The 22054-nt window shown below is 36.5% G+C and overlaps 1 protein-coding gene across 1 annotated transcript; it reads right to left on the bottom strand.

Annotated features, from left to right (window-relative positions):
* Positions 1 to 202: 202 nt before the first annotated feature.
* LOC103706906 (serine/threonine-protein kinase SRPK-like) lies at positions 203 to 12846 on the bottom strand. Its single transcript, XM_008791175.3, has 4 exons — positions 12482 to 12846; positions 11134 to 12039; positions 1036 to 1083; positions 203 to 956 (listed from the first exon to the last, which is right to left on the bottom strand). Exons 1-4 carry the CDS (start codon positions 12674 to 12676, stop codon positions 516 to 518), a joined length of 1590 nt encoding a protein of 529 aa, XP_008789397.2. The 5' UTR covers positions 12677 to 12846; the 3' UTR covers positions 203 to 515.
* Positions 12847 to 22054: the final 9208 nt, after the last annotated feature.

The raw sequence follows: 22054 nt of genomic DNA, 5'->3' as shown, positions 1-22054 counted from the left end.
AACTTTATCACGCCATTCCTGCTATTTAAATTCTAGAAACACAGTTGCAGATAATAATTGCCTTCATTCTATTCAGAACTTTCGAGCGGTTGTGCTTTTTAAAGTTAGCGTCTACATACAAGAAACTGGGCTCTCAATCAGGAGTAGGCTTCTCTGTTTGTATAGCCATTCAGACCACCAAATTAAAATTTGTAAACCAGCATTATTTCAAGATTTCCAGATTAATAAGATGGTTGCATCTGCACAAGTCCATTCCAAAAGAAATTTGAATAAATGGGAGCTCATCATACAGAGAATCAAGAATATCCGAGCTAGTAGGGATCAAATCCCCAACAAATAAACCCACTTCAACCACTGTTTCCACCCTAATAGAACACTTGGACCTTCCATTTTACACCCATCCTTTGACACACCTAAAACTGGAAGGGATTATCATTCTCCCTGCCAGAATACGTGCACACAGGCAAAATCAAGCTAATTTTGAAGATGGAAACCTTGTATATCATAATGACTACCTACCTAGAGGCCGTAGCATTTGCCTTGCCTGATTTACTTCTTGTTTGAGGATCTCTGGTTGGCCTTGAAGCTCCATCAATAGCAATATTCCCCAATCCCACTGCCATTTCCTCCCTTTCATCTTTCTCCTTCCTCTGCTTCTCAGAAATGCCATCATCTGATGGCTGGCTTCGATCCCTAGGTGGCAAGCATGGTTCACGCCGTAAAGGTCCTGCATCAATCCATGGGTGCTGAAGCAATTGGGCAGCTGTGGGACGCTTTTCTGGTACGAAGTCAAGTATAGGGATAAGGAAGTCAGCCACGTCATTTGCATCTCGTTCGTTGAAGTCATACTTCTCGACGAGCACTCTATGGAGGGGCCAAAACTTCAAGCGGCGGATGTGCCTCAAGTCCCCATACCTATTAAAGAACTCACGAGAGTATCGGCCACCCAAGGCGATCTGGCAGCAGGCATTGAGTGAATATTTGAACCAAAAGAACTTTTAGAGACGAACTTAACTGGGGGAAAGATGGCTTTACCTTGCGTGGCATCATACCTAGTAGCTCCATCATCAGTGCCAAGTGATCCTGCAAATTACAAGAAATGGAAAAACAATTATAGCTCAAGTATTACCAGTAAAGATTTCTCCCTTATTACAACATCATAGCAGTCAATCTAGATCATCCAAATTACAGATGTTTCAGAAAGCCTATAAGAAAGGAAATACCATATCCGTGTATTAGCAGAAGCTGGCACACCCAGTGTACAAAAAAGCAGCAAAGATATAACTCTTAATTTAGGAGAAGGTTATTTCTATTAGACCTGTGCATAAGAACATGCAGTCGTCCAACTCATGAAATTCTGTACATGGCAATGTGTTTGCAGGCAACATTAATGCAGGACAGTAGAATGAGTGTCTGCACAGAAATTTCTATAATAAATGACATGAAAATAGCATAGAAATTTCTATGCTAGCAATGCAAGATGGAGCAGGTTGCAGAATTTGTTGCTATGTATGCTCAGGGGAGCACCTATCTGCTCCTCTCTAGGGGGCTTTGTATTTTCCGTGCATAACTCGGAATGTCAGGAGTGGATTTTATCCTGATCTGGATGGGCTGCAAATTTAGTTTGCAAGCCCAAGCATCATGCAGTACAAAAGGCATATTTAATGAACCTGTTTCATATCAGGTTTGGTGTTTGGAGACGCACGTTGAAGTTTATGAAACATGGTAAATATCAGGTTTGTAGTCCGAACATCCTACCATACGAGTACATATCTAATGCACGTTGGAAATACAAAGAACACAACACGACACCAAAAATTCAAGCAAACCTAGCATTATGTTTCTTCTTCTTAAATAAATCATATGGGACATCAAAACAATAAAAAACCAACATTAGCAGCCACTGGTATATATATTGGCAAGTGGAAATTATGGCAGACATCTAGATTGGTCAAAAACAAAACAAAAATCAAAATATTTGTTACTTATGCAAGCACAAACTACTGGCAATGGCATAGCAAGTGCCAAAGTGAACAATTAATTGCCACTGCTAGCTCAAGAAAATTTGTTTAAGTCGCTTTATAACAACTCAAGCAAACTAATTAAGCCTGCTAGGTCATCTCTTTGGAGCATTTACCTTACATGTAGTCCCTAACGAGCAACTGGGTGATCGCATGTGGATTGAACTCTAACAAAAAATAGGGGGTGACATGATAACAATGACCCTCAACCAAAAACTGGAAGGATGACATAAGAATGAGACAAATATGAGCTAAATGATTGTGCTCCAGAAAAGGTAAAGAAGACGGCCCGGCAAAAGCAGTATTAGCATAAAGCAAGACTTGAGTTCAGTCATAAAAATAAGTGCAGAAGCGCAGGCAAGAAAGGGACCAATTGATATTGTAGCAGTCATTCTAGAGCTCTATCACTTTTATGTTGATTGTTCCCTCTTATGCATCTTTTCCAGGCTACCTACCTGAAAGTGGAAATATTATGAAAATTTTGGGCTTCTCAACCCCGGCACTAATGCACGCAAGAATTTTCTCTGGTTCACCTCCTACCCAGGCTTCAACAAGACATTAATGGATCAAAGGTTAGTGTTCTTCATGCATTTAATTCATGCGGTGGCATAATCAAAACCACAGCCTCACATAATTTCTTTGCTAGGAAAATATATGTTCTGAAATTTCACTCAGCATCCACAAGATTGACTAAGGCCAATGCCCTATTGCAATATGCAACACAGGCTCTGCTAAAACTAGCTCCTAAGAGCAGTTTACACTTTACACCAATACCTAAGGGGGCGTTTGGTAACCCCAACAAGATCACCACCGTGATCTAAGATCCCCGGTGATCCGAATACTGGGATGATTTGATCCCCGGTGATCTAAGATCAATGTGTTTGGTAGGTCATGGTCCAGTGATTAAAAATCTCCGGATATCCATGAGTAACTTGTTTGGTATGGTACGAAGATCTAAGATCACTGACCACATAATACCACATAATACCACATAAATTATTAATCTTATAAAAATATGTTATTTTTCATTATAGAATTAATATTTTTATTCATACTTATAATAGATTTTTTAATACTAATAATTATTTTGATTAGAAAAATAAGATAAATAGAAGTAATATAGTAATATATTAAATATTTTCATTATATAAATATATAAATAATAATATATTTCTACTAGAATTTAAAATTATCCTTCAATAATAATAGGATAATAATATAATTAGTAATATATTATCATATAATATATATCATTAATATAATATATAATATCAACATAATATATATATATATATAATATTGACATAATATATTGATGGTATATTAATATGTCAATTTTTCTGCTAACTTGAGGGGTATTTTTGTCTTTAACTTTCAACCCAGGATCATTGCCCTGGGGTAATCTTGGATTCCCGACCTCAAGGACGAGTATCCCATCACCAAGTTGGGGGGTGATTTGAGGAGTGGAGGTGATTTAAGATCACCGCCACGTAGGATCACTATGGTGCAACCAAACGCGGTGATCTCATCACCTCCACCCACATCACCCTTGATCCTAGAAAGATCACCCCATACCAAACGCCCCCTAAGTGTGTATATTTTCACGACAAATATATTTCACCTCTGATGCTCACTTACAGTTGAAAAGTAAAATGAAACATAAATATTCAAATTTATATGTAAAATATATTTGGGTAAGGCTTAAGGATTAATTTTGATTTATACCAGCATTTCATGCAAAATAAACTATATGAGTAAGAATAGACAAAGGGATCTATGCTTTGGGCTATCCCCAAACCACTCGACTCTCATAAAATATTTCAAACCCTCCCAACCCACTACCAATCACCTCCCCTAGGGCTTGGGGGGGGGGGGGGGGGGGGGGGGACAAACAAACTCGCTCTTTCTTTCCATCCTTACAAATGAGCTGCAGGGAAAGAAACTAGAATGAAGCAGCCAAGAAACAAGGTTGCTATTGTCTCTCTGTCTTTCTTTAAGGGACTCTTCTGAAAGGTTAAAATGAAAAAAGCAGCAGGTAGTCCTTTTTTCCCCCTCCATAAGCACCAGAACCATATCCTCCCCCTGACTCCATCTCTTCCCTTCCAACAATCTCATTTTCTCTAATATCCTTCAAGAATGGTGATGATGCCACAGGCCCCGCCTCACCTACTTGCTTCCTCAGATCCTGTCAACCCAAGAACTCTCACCACAAAAACCTGCTCAGATCTCTAATGACATGTTGGGATTGGACTAGATAAGCACTTCATATTGAAATACATGTGCAGAGCTAGATTTTAGGAAAACACGTAACTGTTAGGATTTTTGCTCATTTATTGAATTTTATATCATAAATGCCAATCGATAGACTTATAAACCATTTCTCCGACAACAAATCTCAACAGCATTATGTATGGAGACCTGGTTGTAGGCTTGTAGCTATTGTAATTTTTTCCCTCTTTTTAGTTTATGCATGTCAGTTCAGAGAGAACAAAATTTATTCAATAAAAAAAGTTTCAAAGTAAATCCCTTATTTCCTGATCTTCACAGTTTCGAATTAGATCCCTTCTTTGCTTACATATGAGTTCAACATAACAGGCGCATAAGATAGCTTGAAATCATTTCTGATCTTCATGGTTGCCTATTTAACAGAACAGAACCGGAAATACATATTTTTCTGTAACTTGTGATATGTATGCTTATTTCCATAAGTGATATGCACTCTAAACATTCAGTGCTATGCAAACTTGCATACTACTTTGGTGCTAAAACTACTATTGTCTGTAAAATTACAGAAAAATTCCTACCTAGTAGTTTTCTTGATGGTTACACATATTTTTAGTTCTTGATGGTGGTTAGAGGACAGATAAAATTTTGTAAATAATATCACATGTGGACTTCCACGCTAACTTTCTACGTTGCTAACTTTTCCTGTTCAGAGAATATGCAGAAACTGAGTGCTGTTTATCAGAGATTCTGCATACATAACCTCACCTATTCGTGCTCCTCACCTTTCCATCATGCTTGGTAATCTCTATATATAATGGGAAATTCTTTGAGGATGGCCTCATGGGCCGGGACCAGAGCATGAAGCCACACCTCATTTTAACTGTGCCATTCCTCTGTATCCCATGCCCCAATGTGGGCCCCACCATGTAACCCCCTGCACATCTCCTCACCCCACCTCCATCGCCCATAAATTATTTTTTTCAAAAGGCATGCATGCTGGACTCTAGTTTTTAATATTGTAATTGTTGTTTATATGCTGATATTAAATTCAAATGATCTACAAATGATGATACTTATTTTGCATTAGTGTTTGTATGTATATAGATGTCATATGTGAGTTGGGTCAAGCCTTAGAACATTTTGGTACTGCTGCTTCTTTTTCAGAAGACTCTTTTATGAAAAGCTTTAACTGAAGTACTTTAGAAAGAAACACTTTTTCACCTATCCAGCTTAAGGTAAATGCATCATGTGAAATCATCTGCTTTAAATTTATTTGGTTTCAAGTTTCAACAGAGTCAGTCTAATTCTATCAGGCATAAATCAATCTTTCTTGAGAATAAGTTAAGCAATTAAAAAACAAATGGAAAAAGACCATATGTTTGGTTTGTGTTGTGTCCATATGAGAAGATTAAACTTAAGTTTACCTAATTCATGTGCACCTGCAATATGACTTTTCTTAAGTGAGGCAACTCATATTTTTATGGGAATACAGTTGGTACTTTCTATATGCATAAGCCAAAAACAAGATTTTCTAACATTTCCTAAAGCAGCTTTTTGACTTCTGTTTATGTTAGTAGCAATTTTTATTGAAGATTACCAAGCACATCTGCATCCCAAGTAGCACTTGTGTCCCACGTAGCACTTTTTAAATGGAGTCGCAGAAATGCTTTTGTTAACAACAGCAAACACACCCTGATCAGGTTAAGCTAGATTAGGTGAAATAATTGTAATTTTTTTCTTGAGAAAATGAGAAAATCCATGGTAAAACCATTTGACACCTAAAAATGGATTTGTGTTTAGACCCCATGTATTCGATGCCGAAAAATCTATAGATCAGCAGATTCCAAAAAAGCCAGCTATTTATAGGAAGAAAATCATTTATTTGAAAGACTGAAATAGAAAGACCAAAAAAAGAGAACCCATCTCACATAACTGAATTTCGATTTCATCCTTGCTTCCTCCAACTAGTAGATAAGACCTCAAATTACAAATAAGTACCTTTTGGCAGATAGATCTATTTTGGACCTTCCAACAAACAATAGACACACTTAAAATGGTCAAGCTAGGTTCCATATACAAATTCATTGATAACTTTATATATGTTGCTATATGCAGCACCTCTACATTGCTTTACAGGTAGTACTTGTGCACAACTATAAATCTTCATCATATGGATGCCTCAACAGGAAATACTTCTGTACTTGCAAAATACAAGACAAGACAAACCCATACATCCATCTTTAAATACAGCTTGACAACTTTACCCTCAACCAACAAAGACTGACTTGCACTCAATTACATTCAAGAACATATAACACTTATCCCCTATGATTTGTGCATGACTCAATTGCATGACTCAATACAGCGATGTAAGTTACATGGCATGATATTAAAAATCCACATTACTTGCACATAGCATGCCTTGATGAGAAAAGATTCTTGCAACAGCACTTAAAAGCAAGGTATGCTAAACTGTGTTGAACCAGCCGGTTGGTACGTACCGAACCAGACCAGTCGATTATCGGCACAATTCGAGGCATCCGTTTGAAACATAAGTGCGGTAAGACATTTGGAGTGAGAGGGAGAGGAGAGAGATGAAAATAGAGAGAGGGAGGGAGAGCGAGAGGGTGGGAGGGGGAGAGAGGGGGGGAGAGGAAGGGGGAGAGAAGCCGAGAGAGAGAGAGAGAGAGAGAGAGGTCTCAAAAGCTCTCTCAACTCGTTGACAGGGGTTGCCCCTGTTTCGAAAGGAGGGGAAGAGAGAGAGAGAGAGAGAAAGAGAGAGCGAGCTCGAAAGCCCTCTCGGCTTGTCTTTTTTTTTTTTTTTTTTTGCTAGTTTCAATTCAAAATCAGCTAAAAATTGAAATTAACAAATGGTTTATCGACTTCACTAAGTGAAATCAACAAACCTTTTGCCAATTTCAATTTGAAATCGGCAAAAAAAAATTTGGTACATCCCAAAATAGCATGATACAGATCCGTACCATACTGTGCCAGTCACCGACAGATATTAGGCCTCAGTATCGGTTTGAAGAACCTTGCTTAAAAGCTTCACATGGTAACATAAAAACAAACAAAGTAATAAATAACTTAGGCCATACCCTCAAGATATCCAACAATCCTTGTACACCCTCCGAAACACAAACTTGAGCCAACAAGCATCAAAATGTTGGTTTGTTCCACTTCTGGTCTTGAGGACTCATATGTCCCGGACCAACCAGGTCCTGCTAAACTATAAAATGAGACTTTAAGGGAGGAATATTGCCTTCAGAGATTTTACCATTGATGGAAAATATGGCTTGTTCCTTCTCTTATTCCTAGAATTATTTATTGAAAGCTTTTTTTCTTTGATTGTCGTAAGGCGATAACTACACAATGTTGACATCAGCAAAAGGATCATCTAAGGATTGAGGTGAAAATCTTTTTAAGAACTTGAAATTTCAAGACCACTTGAAATGTTAACATGTTCCTCCTTCAAAAATGATGTGCAAATTGTCGTGATTCTAAATGCTAATGAGGAATGTTCCACCTATCGATTTTACGATGACCTAGGTTTTAATTGTTGGTCCTGCAACTTCTAGGATTCTCTTATAAAACTATAAAAAGCTGATTGCATGTTCAAATTATAAACTTGAATGTACAGGATTATAAACAACACATTATTACGATTGCTGCATTTTATAAATAAGCATAAGCATTATGCAAGATTGTCGCCCTTCTTCAAATAAATAGATTATTTGACTTTTCTAACTACCACAGCATGCAAGAAATAAATATTTACTATTTATTCCATACATCTGGTTTTCATGGGTCATGATTCTCCATAAGAGGGGATATCAACAGCTACTCCTAGGGCAATACTAAGATATGCTAATAACCTGAAATTTTAAAAGTTAAAAAATTGAATTAAAAAATGAAAACCTTGTATAAGGGGCTAGCTATCTGCTAGTCAGAATTGCTTCAAGGTGGTCTTGTGACATGGAAACAATTGAGACAAGAGTTGGTAGTCGGTACAAAGAACTGAGAAGCATAATAACTAAGAAGTTTTTAGCCCCTACAGACTGCTCGTCACCAAATCACATTGCCTTTAGAACTGATCAAACACCAAGCTAGGTCACCAAGCTGGGTCAGGCTCAGGCTAGGCTCAGGCCTGGGTGGGCTTAGGCTGGGCTCGAGCTCGGGCCGGGCTTGGGTTGGGCTCGAGCTCGGGCCGGGCTCTACAGTGGAAGTTAGGCCCGATGCCTATGCCAGACCCGGCCCAGCCCAAAAATCAAGCTTGCAATTTTTACCCAAGCCTGGCCCAAAAATTGAGCTTACATTTTTGCCCAAGCCCGAACCAATCTTGAAGATCCAATCCCAAGCCCGCCCATCAGTTTGATTTCCTCTTCCCCCCACCCCCCACTATTATAGGCTAAGTGCAATATAATGTTCATTATAATATATAACTAGTTTAAAAAAATTAATATATAAAATATATATGCTTATATAATCTCAGGCCGGGCTAGGCTATTTTTTCAATTTTTCCAAGCCTAGCCCGATTTTTAAATCAGGCCTCCTTTTTTGCCCATGCTCGTCCCACGGGGCTATTTTTGATGCCCAAGGCTACTAAATTTCGAGCCGGGCTGAGCAGGCTACTTGGCTCATGATCAACTCTAATTGACTCTCTCTTAACCAATTTTCTCCATTATGCCTGTGAAGCAACACATAAAGAGAGAAGTTGTAAAAGGGAAAATGAAGGGAAGGTACCATTGCTCTACTATGGATCATTTGATGCTTACTAAGTCTACACATTTTGACTTATTGGTTGCCAGATCTCCCAATTTAATATTTCAAATTTTATGGAATTAACTATGAAAAAGAAAAAAAAGAGTAGCATATGGCATACTGAATGAAAGTTTAGAGAACTACAAGAGATAATCACTCATAGGCAACTGTAGAATCCTTATACAATCCCTTTAGCCATGCCAACAGAAATTTAGCAACTGAATTCAGGTTACATCCATGTATGGTAGAAACAAGGGGCATAGAGCATATAAAAAATACTTCCTCAAAAAGAAAGAATAGAAATTAAGAGGCTGACCATGAAGGAGTCAAGGAGAGAGAGCTTTTATGGTGAAAACTGATTTAAGGAGAGGAAAAAGAAATTTCAAATTCAGGTAGACTTTTTTGTTTGGATATATAATGTCAAATTATTAAATTTCCTTGCCAAATATTTGGAAAATTAGATTTAAAAAGATATTGATGTAAATGAGTGTTTACGCACAGTTAGTAGTCTTTTGGCAATCTAAGACTAGACAGTGTCAAGAAGATAATGGAAATATATCTTATTTGACAAGATATTATTTGTAGACATATATGCCTATGAGGTAACAACCTGCAAATTCCATTAATAGAAAAAGGGAGAACTGGAAGGCTACAGAAAATCATTTTCCATATGTAAACCTTTCACTGTAGTTATTAACAATGAAATTCACAGACTTCCAATTTCACAAGGTGGTGAAGGATATCAAGGCAAAAGATAGTTTCAAATCTCAACTCCTATAAAGTAAGTTATCGATAGTATCATGCATCTGGGATGAAAACAAGACACCTATTCACATGCAAATTTGCTTAACTATAAACAAGCAAAAGAAGCAATGCAAAAAACTAAAACAGGTCTCAACTATTGAAATATGCATATGATGCCAGAAATTTGATTTGAAACTACATGAGACAGCTAAATTGTAAATAAAGGCTTTTAAGTTTCCATCTTTAAGTAAAAAAGAATTAAATATATCTTTTGTTTGATAAACTAGCCTTCACAATATCCAATATGTAATCCAGTTTAATAATAAACAAGTATTTTATGATAAACCATTTACTTTATTAACTCTTTCCACTATAAGTTTTTAGATTTTCCCATTGCCTGCTTCTGGGAAAAATAGAGAAGCAACATTCATTTTTCTAAAGAAGTTTCCCGAGAAACACCAAAAAGAGTGAGAGGTAAGTTTTGTTGAATTTACACTCAAGATTGAGTTATAAAATATTCTGAACTAGTCACGTGTTTCTGTATGATCTTGCCTCTGTTTGATGATACCAGAAATGCAGCTCATAGCAGAAAACCTTTACAATACAAGGATACTTTATATTTATATATGTTCTTGATATTCGAGGGAGTATAGGAAAATAAAGTTATATCGCAATTATTGGCAGGAATAATGTGGTGAAAATATGTGCAAAAAAGGCTATGATTAAATTATAGGTCGACAAAGCTTTGTCTTGGAACCTATGTTGCCTCATCACCATATGACAACCACAGGTACGTGATATGGCTGCTCCTACCAAAAATTGCATGTATGTCACACACTAACAGCAGATAAAGCCTAGAAGAAACTTCATTACCATAATCTACAAGTATGTGTTAATCACCATACTACTACCACCATCCGCAACAGAACAAATGTTGGCAACAGAAAGATAAGTTGCCTAGGTTGTTTCAGTTTTGGTTGCACAGATTATGCAATTTATTTCATAGACGATAAAATGGTGCAATATGAATGACAAAAATCTGTTTTCATATATATCACGCTTAAGAAAGATTTAACACAACTGTGAGTACAGGCAAAAGGCACTTCAGGTATCAGAATTGACAAGCGAGCAGTTTCTGAGTAGTGTTAATTTAAACACCATCAAATTTCATGAGGATCGAATATGATTTAACACCATTGATTAGAAAAAATAAATCTTAAGGTATCAGAATTGACAGGTGAGCAGTTTCTGGTAGTACTAATTTAAGCACCATCAAATTTCATGAGTATCGAAAATGATTTAAAACCATTGATTAGAAAAAATAAATAAATAAGGAAATGAAAAGCTGTAAATGTAAGGGTAACAATTTAATGTTGTTTACCTCATCTCGATCGAAATTGTCCCCACTATGTGGGTCGAAAAGCACATCACCTGTCGCAAGCTCAAAGCAAATGCAGGCAAACGACCACATATCAGCAGGCGTGGAATACTTGGACCCAAGAAGCACCTCAGGGCAGCGATACTGCCTTGTCTGTATATCACTTGTGAACTGCTTATATGTCCAACAAGCATTCCCAAAGTCCACCAGCTTGCACCGTAGGTCAGCCTCCATGGCCAGCCTCTTCCTTGTGTTCCTGCTCCCCCTCCTATGCGCATGAAATGCCCCATTGTGCACTCCAACACTACTATCACCATCATCGTCAGGCGCAGATGAATCCTGTGCCCCATCAGCATCCACAGTAGCTGGGGCCACAGCACTCCCTGATGTGGCAGCAGCTGCTCGTTTTGCCTTCCGCTTGATCTTCTTCTTCTGGTTCCGTGTAAGGTCCCCATTGACAGGGGTTGGAGGCTCGGGTAACCGGTCGTCGGACTTGACAGCAGGCATAAGGGGAGGAATGCCAGACTGACGCGGGTCCTTGGCAGGGTCAATGCTGGATACCAGGAGAATGTTCTCAGGCTTGAGGTCAGTGTGGATGATCTGCAGGTCACGGTGGAGGTAGTCAAGCCCCACAAGAATGTGGCGGCATACCTCTTTCACCATGGAAAGGGGAACCCCCCGGTAGTCAGTGTACTTAATGAGGGTGAGGAGGTTATCCCCGAGAAACTCAAACACCATGCACACATGGTGCCCATTAGGTCCCGAATGCTTGAAGTGATCGAGCAGCTTCACTACACACCGCTTGTCATCTGGGTCCCCCTCAGCGATCTGCTTCAGGATCTTTATCTCATCCATTGCTGCCTCCGTGTAGTGCTGCGCACTTTTCTGCACCTTCAGGGCTACATACCGCTGCAACACCCAAGCAAAATCAGATTTTGATGCTATTTCCTCCATGTTTAACCAGCATATGAGACAGGTTTTACTTTTCCAGGAACAACGATCAGGTTTTTATCAAGCAAATCAGATTCCACGTAAAAATGAGCTGCAGCCGTGAATCAAGATCGAATTTTTTAAGCCATTTCCTCAATTCTTGAGCAAGGAAAAAAAGGCCTCCGTTTTATCAATTCTCAACAGCTCTTATAGCAAAAGAGCTGAAAAATCGAAAACGAGAACAAATCTTGAAGCCATTTCTTGTTCGACACTTCAGAAAAAGGATTTAAAACGAAAAAAAGAAGAAACTTCCTTTCTTTCGGAGAAAAAGAACGGATCACTGAGACTCTGCTATAAAAAAAAAAAAAAAGCGATGGATTGAGCTTCTACGGAAAGAAACCGAGGGTTTTAGGGATCCTACGGAGTGGACGGTGTCCCAAGCGAGCCAGACGGTGGAGAAGTGGCCCCAGCCGAGCTTGGAGTGGACGATATAGGCCCCCTGCTTGAAGGAATCGCCGACGCGGACGGCGTGGTAGCCACCACGCCGGTAGTCTTCGGTGCCCTCGTCCTCCGACGTGTAGTTGCTGCTCTCGCTCCGCCCGTCCTCCTCCGCCATCCGATCCGCCGCCAAGATCCGATCCCACGGCCCTCACTTTCCCTCCGGTCGATCTCCCGCTTCCTCGCCGCCCTCCGTCGCCGTACTCGGGAATCAGGGCTTGCTCGCCCCCTTCTCTCTCTCTTCCCCTCTCTCCCACCCTCGCACGCCGTCAGAGATTAAAAAAAATAAATTGTATGATAACAGCGAAGGGGAAATATATAGTGAACCTTAGGGACCAATTGAACTAAACTAAACCATAGGTATTCCCAAGGAGAATTCCAAGTCTTAGATGACGTGGCCGGACTGAAAGATAGTGGCTTTAGTTAATTAAAAATAATAGTGGGTGCACCTGATGCTAAGGTGTAAGAGGAGATGATTACCAGGAATTAATGCAAGGGCTGAGTGGTAATTTTAGATGGGGAAATCACCGGGAGAGGTGAATGGGAAGGAAACGAGTCTGCTTTGCGTTGAGGGGAAGGGTGATGGGGGAAAATTTTAAAAATTTATATAAAATATAAAATATGTAACCCAACTAAATAATATGTATCTAATAAAATAATTATTAAATATCTCAATATATATCTTCAGATAAATCAATATATAATTTTAGAAATATAATATTCACCAATACAAGTACATGGTCAGATAATACATTTTTACTAAAATAGTCATCTAATATTGCAAGGCAGTCTCTAGATAAATTGATATATAATTTGTAGAATATTGTATTCACCAGTACATACTAGATGGTCGAATAATACATATCTAGCAAAATAGTCATCCAAAATTCTAATATGCACCTTTAAGTAAATTAATACATAATTTTCAGAGCATGGTGTTCGCTATTATACAGTATACAGACGGTTGATACATACTAATCGACTTCCTGATATATACTATAAGCTTTTTTGATACACACACCAGCAACCAAATATATACCTCTTGGTAAATTGATATGTAGTTTCCAAAATATAGTATTGACCAATGCATAGTACATAGTAGTGATACACATTTAGCAAAATAATCATTTTAACATCTCAAGAGAAATTTTTTTGATAAATCGATGTATAATTTTCAGGATACGGTGTTCACCATTACACGCTACATAGCCAAGTAATAAACAGCTAGTAAAAATAGTCATTCCGCATTCCAATATGCACCTCTAGGTAAACCGATACATAGTTTCTAGAACATTGTGTTATGCCATGCTAATTTTCTCGCTTGACCATCATAAATTGATTAGTCTCACATTTTTATGTCTTTTATTTTGATCATAAGTTATTATAACTTTTTTTGTTTGAGCTATTTAATATATGATATTCTTTTTTCTCCTTGGTTAATTTTATATAATTTTAAGAATAACTTAAATCTTCCAGTAGATATCAAATTAGCTATTTAAAGACATAGATATCATAGCAATCTCTTTTTATTGTGGCTAAATAATGCTTGCTCACCGCTTAAACCCTCTTTCTTGATATCATTTTTTAATTTAAAACCGGAGCCAACACCTTTTTTTTTCTTTATTTTTTAGACTTCTATATGTTGATTTGACTAGTATTGACCCGACCCTCTTAGTCACCTATAAGAATCTATTCTATTTTTTGTGTTTTTGTTGGAAAACCATAAGACTACAAAAGTAAGCATAATGATCAAATCCACCATTTTCATTGCACGGCATTTCTTTGCTAGTTAGCTTTCTTGTATACTCTCAATCATATATCATGTCTTATTTGTTACTAAATTTCTCCTAAGTTGGCATATTGTTATTATTTCGTTACGCTAGTGAAAAACCTCATCTTGTAGATTGTTAGCATGTTTTATTTTATTTGTGTCAAGAACTTCTTCATGTATTTCAGGATGCAACCATTTTTATAACCCCATATTACATGGTTATTAGAGGGGAAAATTTGTTCAACCTCTTAATAAATGAATGCTTGTTAAGAAATCTATAAATGCAATAACTTTATATATAATGCCGTTAATAAAAAAATCAAGAATATGCCCATTAAATTATGAATATAATGAATGCTAGTATTGTATCCATTGAAAAAAATAAAAAATATCATTTTAAAAAAATAGATAGAATTTATATTTTGTGATTGTCCTGTGGTACTCTATATATTAGACTTGATGATTACATCAAAAAAACTTTTGACTGCTTAAAAACAAATAACAAGAAGAATTGAAGTCAAAGAATACAAACGTGACGATGAAGTAAGGAGATGGTTAGAGGGTAGATTTAGAACCCAAAGTAAATGAGTAAGCATGCTAAATTAGGACTATGTCCGACGATACTCTAATTTCTACTTCTTCTTTTTTACTTTGTCAAATAAACTATTTTTTTTTTTTACAAATAACTCACTTTTGTCTTGCACAAGCAAAGCTAGTCTAAGTTTCTTCATAGCAAATAACACCATCATATTGCCGGAAACTTTGGATCAAGGTAATAACAATACTGTTAGTTGAGCTTAGAACCACCTTTGGCCTAGGCAAACCATAACAATCTATTATCTATGAGAAAAAATCTATATACCTAGTTGAATACAATCTAACTGCAGACTCGTAAAATTTATATCAAAGCAAAACAGAAAACCCTAAACCTCAACTTATCCATGGACCTTAGTGCATCCAAACTAGTATAAAGAACACATCTATATCCCTTTGGCCTTTTCATATCATGTGTATTCAACTGTGCTAACTAAGAGAGAAAAAAAAACTAGCACTCAAACCATTCAAGATTGATGTAGTGGTGGTCCAAACCTTGTCCCAAGCCTTTCCCCACTACCACCTAAGAGTTCATTAGTTCCCCATCACGAAGAAAAATCCTTTGATGCACCTACAAGTAGGTATCGTATGGGGCAAGGTTCCTATTTTGCCATATTTTCTCTAGCATGTCATCTTAAAGAGAAAAACTAAAAGTCAAATCGGAATATGACTCGTATTATTTATGGAGTGTCAATCCCATAATTTAAAATAAATAAATAAAAAAGAAATGAAATTATGCATGTGAAGAGAGGCCACCACCCACATCCTCTCTTCTTTCTTGTCAAGCTTCTCTCCATCCATCCTCTTCCTTGTCAAGCCATTTCTTCCTTTCATGAGGCCTTCTTTCTCCTCAATTTCTTTCTCCTCCTTCAAATCCTTCTGTCTTTTTCACGATCAAAGAAGCTTAAGGTATGTATCAAAAAGCTAACGAGTATGCATCACTAGGCTATATTATGGGTAAAACACTCTTTAGAATAACTATAGAAAACTCGAAGAGAGTGAAAGTTCTATCACGGCGCAATGGTCATGTCCTCATACTTGTTTTTCCTTAATTTTTACTAGCCTATCTAGAAGAGCAAAATGAAAGAGAGGCAAATAATCCTGACCACCACTTTTTGAATTTACTAAATATTTAAGCATCATTTTATTCAACATACAATCATTTACATGCTCGTGATTTATGCAGCCACACAAGTTGACAATATGGTAATGAAAATTAATTGCATGATTTTTTGGACTACTATCAAGCATTTGCTAATACGTTGTCACCTTTTACCACTTAAGCTAAGGATAGGGGTTTGAGTCTTGTTGGGGTCAATCCCTATATAATGCCTTTCTTGTCTAACCGTGTCTCTATATAAAAAACTCCCATATGAAGATGCTTATAAGTATAACTTTTCTATTGTTTTATATTTATCTTTGATTACTTTATTTTAAATAAAATACCATTTTTAGTATAAAAGTTATACCATTTTTAGTATTCCATTTTGGAATGAAATTTATCAATTAAAATATTAAAAAAATATTTTGAACTAGATAACCTACAACCATCCATCTCATTAGTTGATGGGATTGTAGTTATCTATCCTATAAATATGAAGTAAGTCTAGTAACAAAACATATTCTTTCATGAATATCTTTTTATTTTTTATGATTGTTTTTTGAATTATAATCAAGTGGCACGTATGCTTCATATGGCATGTTCAAGGTTTTTAATATTCTTCTAGGTTAGAAAAGAAAAGAGTTGCATAAAGTCTTGTTTCTTTCTTGTTGCAAGGAAATTTACTTTTTTTCTTGTTACAATTTTGTTTTGTTATAATAACTTATCGATCCTAATTATATTATATTATTTCTTAATCTCTCTTTTTTTGTTGGAGTGAGAATGAGCTCGATGGAAAAAATTAACTATTCAGTGTTTGGCTAAAGTTGTAATAAGTTTCTCAATGGTCCAATGATGTCCTTTTTTTTATGTGATAGACTAATTAAAGACATTTTCTATATGTGTTAATTCTATGTGTACGCATCTAATTAGGTGAAAAGATGACATTTTCTTTTCTTTTTTTAATTTTTGTATGAGTCCTATCCTTGTTTATATAGGATCATTAAGCAAAAATAATGTGACTCTATTAGTGTACTAGCTTGCCCTATATTATTTTATTTTTTATTAGCTTGTCCTATCCTTTTATTTTTTTATTTCTTATTCTTTTATTTTCTTTTTCAATTGAACAATGAAAAAGAAAATCTCGATAAAAGATGATATGTGCTAAATTGCTACTCTACAAGTGCCGTTGAATTTTTGGACATTTTAAAAAGGCAAAAACGGTCGCCACTAAGCACATTACTTTATTATTGTATTCTCAATGTTGACCTCAACTCTATGTTTACACATAACACTACTAGTCCTATAATAATTGATAGAAATATATCAATCTATAAAAAAAATCTAAGTTCTTGCTTTAGGAAATGCATCTAGGCCAGCAAGAACCAATGGTTGTCTCCATCAGATAAATGTGAAAATGGCTTTCCTAAATAGTGATCTCGAGGAAATGGTATACATGGATCAGCCTAAAGAATTTTCATCTAAGGATAGTTATTTGGTTTGTAAATTAAGAAAATCCATATATGGACTTAAACAGGCCTCCTGCCAATGGTATGTCAAGTTTCACAATATTGTTACTTCATATAGTTTTACGGAGAACATTGTTGATCAGTGTATATATCTTAAGGTCAGTGGGAGTAAATAAATCTTTCTAGTCCTATATGCGGATGATATTTTAATTGCAACCAGTGATTTGTGTTTACTACGTAAAACTAAAGATTTTCTTTCTAAAACACTTTGAGATGAAGGATTTGGGTGAAGCCTCATATGTCATTGGCATAGAGATTCATAGAGATAGATCTTGAAGGATATTCGGATTGTCTCGAAGGGCCAACGTCGAAAGAGTTTTAGAAAGATTTAATATGAAGTTTTGTTCACCACTGAAAGTGAATCCTAGGTTCTTCGGTGTTTAGCATGCTGAATTTTTTTTTTGTTTTGAAAACCATGGCTGAACCTGATCGGGTTGCCTACGTACCCCTTCATAAGAGGGATCAAGCCATACGTAGTTCTTTTTAAGTTTTAAAACGCAGCGGAAAAACCGAATCAAACAATTTAATTCATGCATGCTTACAAGATCAAATCTAGAAATCAGCACCTTAAGAACACATAGGATTATGCCGGAATCGTTTAAACAATTATGCTAAAACTTTTATGCATGATTAACTATCAGATCTGAAACTTAAGAACTCTATTCCAATTAATCTCCGAATATCCATCGAATGGATTCTGGAGATATCTCCGTGAGGAGCCCCAAAAGAGGGTAAAACCTCGGGGAATTGGACCTAGACCTTGACACCATAATAAATGATTAATGCTAGATTAATACCTTTTATGATGGATGAAAGTTGTGAATCTGATTCTTGACTTCGCAGCCACGCACACGAATGGCCTCTACGAGAAGTACACGCGAAGTCCTGAAGGATCTTCTTCCGCAACAGTGCTAGCTGCTGCAGAACACTTGAAAGCTGAAATCTGCCCGCCGGGATTCAATCAACTCTTGATCAATCGTCTTGAAGCAGATAGAGATGAGGTTTGTAAGGGAAGTAGAGGACTCAGATCTGATCTTGAATCTTCTAAATATTCACCCTGAAAACCCTATCTAAAATGGAGAAGAAGAGGAGGAGGAGGCGGGTGAGGAAGAAGGCTGCAATGGATGTGTTTTTGGTGCCCATGTTTGACCCCTTTTAATGGCCTCCGAATTTTCATTCAAAATTCGAAATTTATTTTCAGAAAACCTCTTTTAGTTGGCACATGCAAAGGAATAGGAACAACCCAAATCAGATCTCAACCAAATCTGATTTAAATTCAAATTTTAAACACATGTGCAAGAGGGAAGGAATTTGAAATCCATGCGGCAAGGTAAAACACTTCATAATTTCGAAATCACCTCTTGAAATTCGAATTTAATCCATTCAAAAATTCAGACGCCACCTTGGCTGATGATTTGAGTGATTAAAATCATTTAACACATTGCTTAATGTTTGAATTTAAATTCAAATAACAAACAATGTCGCCATGTGTCAAGCAATGGGTCCATGTGCCATGCAATAATTTTGGTTTATTTAAAATTCATGAAATCCAATTTCATGTCACCAATAATTGCCACATCATCTGAGCCTAATCCCCTTGGGTTGCACCTAATCAAATTTGGTCAAACCCGAATTAAAACAAAGCAATTTGGTTGAACCCAATCTAATCAGGTCAGACCCTGATTGAGCTCAAATTGAATCCAATTCAATTTTGGCTCATGCAAACTCAATCAAATTGAATTATTACTTTGTGTTGGACCTAATTCAATTAGGTCAATCCCCAATTAAGAACAAATTAATTTAAAATTAATTTGATCAGCTTAAGTCCTTTTTGGTTCTGACCTAATCCAATCAGGTCAAAACCCTGATTGAGCCCAAACTTGAATCCAATTCAATTTGGCTCATCCTTAGCACAATTACTCAATCAAATTGAGTTTATTAGTAATTTAATTACTAATTAATCCTTCAATAATTACTTTAATTATTTTATAAGATAATTTGCCAATCAAATTGACCAAATTACCTCTGAATGATTCTTAATCATTCATCAGCTTTCTTGATCAATCAGGAATCTTCTATGCGTGTGACCTCATAGGTTCGAACCTAAGCCGGTAGTATAGGAACAATTTTCTACACTAATCGATGTGACCATCTAGCAATGGTACCCGACGTCCGGATAGGTCGAATATATGCGAAGCAAATATTTTGGAACCTTGAACTATGGTTACTGTATAATTCAATCCCTTTGACTCCTAATGCCAGGATGACTTAGAGCTCACTGTCAATCCTATAATTAGTACATCCATTATGTGATTAACTTTAGATATCCCGTGACTCCTCACTGGGATTACCCTGGCCAAGGTTTTGCTAAATTAATCACAAGACATTATCTCCTATTTTCAGGAGGGGTCAATTCCATCTTGACTCACAACTGACTACGCAAGTACTTGACTGCACCCAGTGACCTTCCGTCACTGAATTAGAAATTCAGGTAGTCCGGTACCAAAGTACAGTGAGTTGCTTGCTAGTCACAGGTTGCGGTCTCAGGTCAGAGGGCCAAACTTATATCCATATCCACTCGGAACATCTCTCGACAGTAGAGCGTTCCGGAATTGGTCACGTTTAGTGAAATGTTCTTCTACACTTCACTTGTGTGGCATACCAGTGTCTCCACACTCCTTGGTTAAGAGGACAACCAACATATATGTCACACAACGACCTAATCTCGATAATGTTGTCGTCCTAGTAACAACATATCATTTCGTCGTAAACAAGTTTAAGGACTCAAAGATAAATCCTCCTTTATCATAACATAAGTCCTAAGGACTTCATCATATAAGAGTTCATTTGAAGATGAAATGATGAATAATGCCAAATAACACTTTATTAATTTGTCAATTCATTTACAAAATTCAATCATCAATATGCTGACGATTGACATTTAGGATACAAATTCCAACAACACCTTCAGTAGCACCCATTGTCAAAGGAGACAAATTCAGTTTAAGACAATCACCATAAAACATTTTGGAATTGGAGCATATGAAAAGCATACCTTATGCTTCCGCAGTTGGTAGCTTGATGTATGCTCAAGTATGTACTCGTCTAGATATTGCATTTACAGTAGGAATGTTGAGAAAATACCAAAGCAATCCAGGGCAGGAACATTAGAAAGCTACCAATAAAGTGCTGCGGTATCTATAAGAAAACAAGAACTTCAAGCTTACTTATAGACATACATATTCCTTGGAGGTTGTCGGATATCCAGATTCAGATTTTGCTGGATGTTCGGATAAGGAAGTCTATAACTGCTTCATCAATTATAGAAGCAGAATTTGTTGCATGCTATGAAGCAACTTCACAGGCTAGCAGGATTAACGGTCCTTGATTTTATATCAAGGCCAATAAAGATCTATTGTGATAATTTGGTTGCAGTTTTTTTTTTTAAGAATAATAAAAGTGGCAGCCATAATAAACACATAAATATAAGGTTGTGAGAGATAAAGTAAGTAAGATCTGGAGATGTGTTTATCTCGGTATTAAGCTGATCCCATGAATAAAGTATTGCCGGCTAAAGTTTACATTAATCATGTGGATCATATGAGACTTATTAGCTCATTTGATGTATGATCTTTTCCTCTTATTTTTGTATTCACATTTTGTGAATAATGCTTACAGCTTTAATACATTACTATGGTTGTGCACATAAAGTTTTGTCATGTATGGTATCTTTTGATACATAAAGAAAGGACCCTAAGGGACTATTATTTAGTCATTCAGTAAGATATGGATATATCTTATAAAGTATACATCAATAAATACGTTACATTGTAATACATGGAAGGAAATGTCTTCCTAATAAGATATAACCGCTATGATTCATGTAATGGTATTTGTTGATAAAGGATACAAGATTGGATAAATCTAATGGCCATAATACAGTTTTGTCACTTTTATATTACGTGGGCCAAGTGGAAGAATGTTAACATATCTCCTAATTTTAAGAGATTTGATGTGACCCACTTGATCAAGTTTATCCACTTCAGGATAAACACAACCTCTTTTAAATGGTGACTTAATCCAATCTGATTAGAGATTATTCAGCATTTATCTTATCAAGTGGTTTCTTCATGGATAAAAACTAATTAGATATAAACTTTATTGATAAAGATCCGGATTCCTAACCTAACACTATAAATAGCCGTGGATCCATCACCTAAGGCACTTAAGTCCTGCATAGGTTGGAAGCCCCAGATCTTCTCCAAGTTTTTTTTTTTTTGAAGGGGGTGCGTGCTTAGTGCTTAATCAACGATGACCAAAGGTTCGTAAAATAATTTATTTTATTTAATCTTCCGCTGTGCATGACATCCTACAGCACATGCGTAAAAGTTTCTGAATTTCTTAAATATGCGGGGATCGTCCACTAATTTTGCTGCTCTCTTTTTTAATTATAACATCATCATTATCAAATCATTTTATTAAAATTCAGAAAAAATACAGATG

The sequence above is a fragment of the Phoenix dactylifera genome, chromosome 8, assembly GCF_009389715.1.
Source record: "Phoenix dactylifera cultivar Barhee BC4 chromosome 8, palm_55x_up_171113_PBpolish2nd_filt_p, whole genome shotgun sequence".
In the NCBI taxonomy this organism is placed as follows: domain Eukaryota; kingdom Viridiplantae; phylum Streptophyta; class Magnoliopsida; order Arecales; family Arecaceae; genus Phoenix; species Phoenix dactylifera.
Note: the sequence above shows the minus strand (reverse complement) of the source record. Positions and strands in the feature narration are given on the sequence as shown.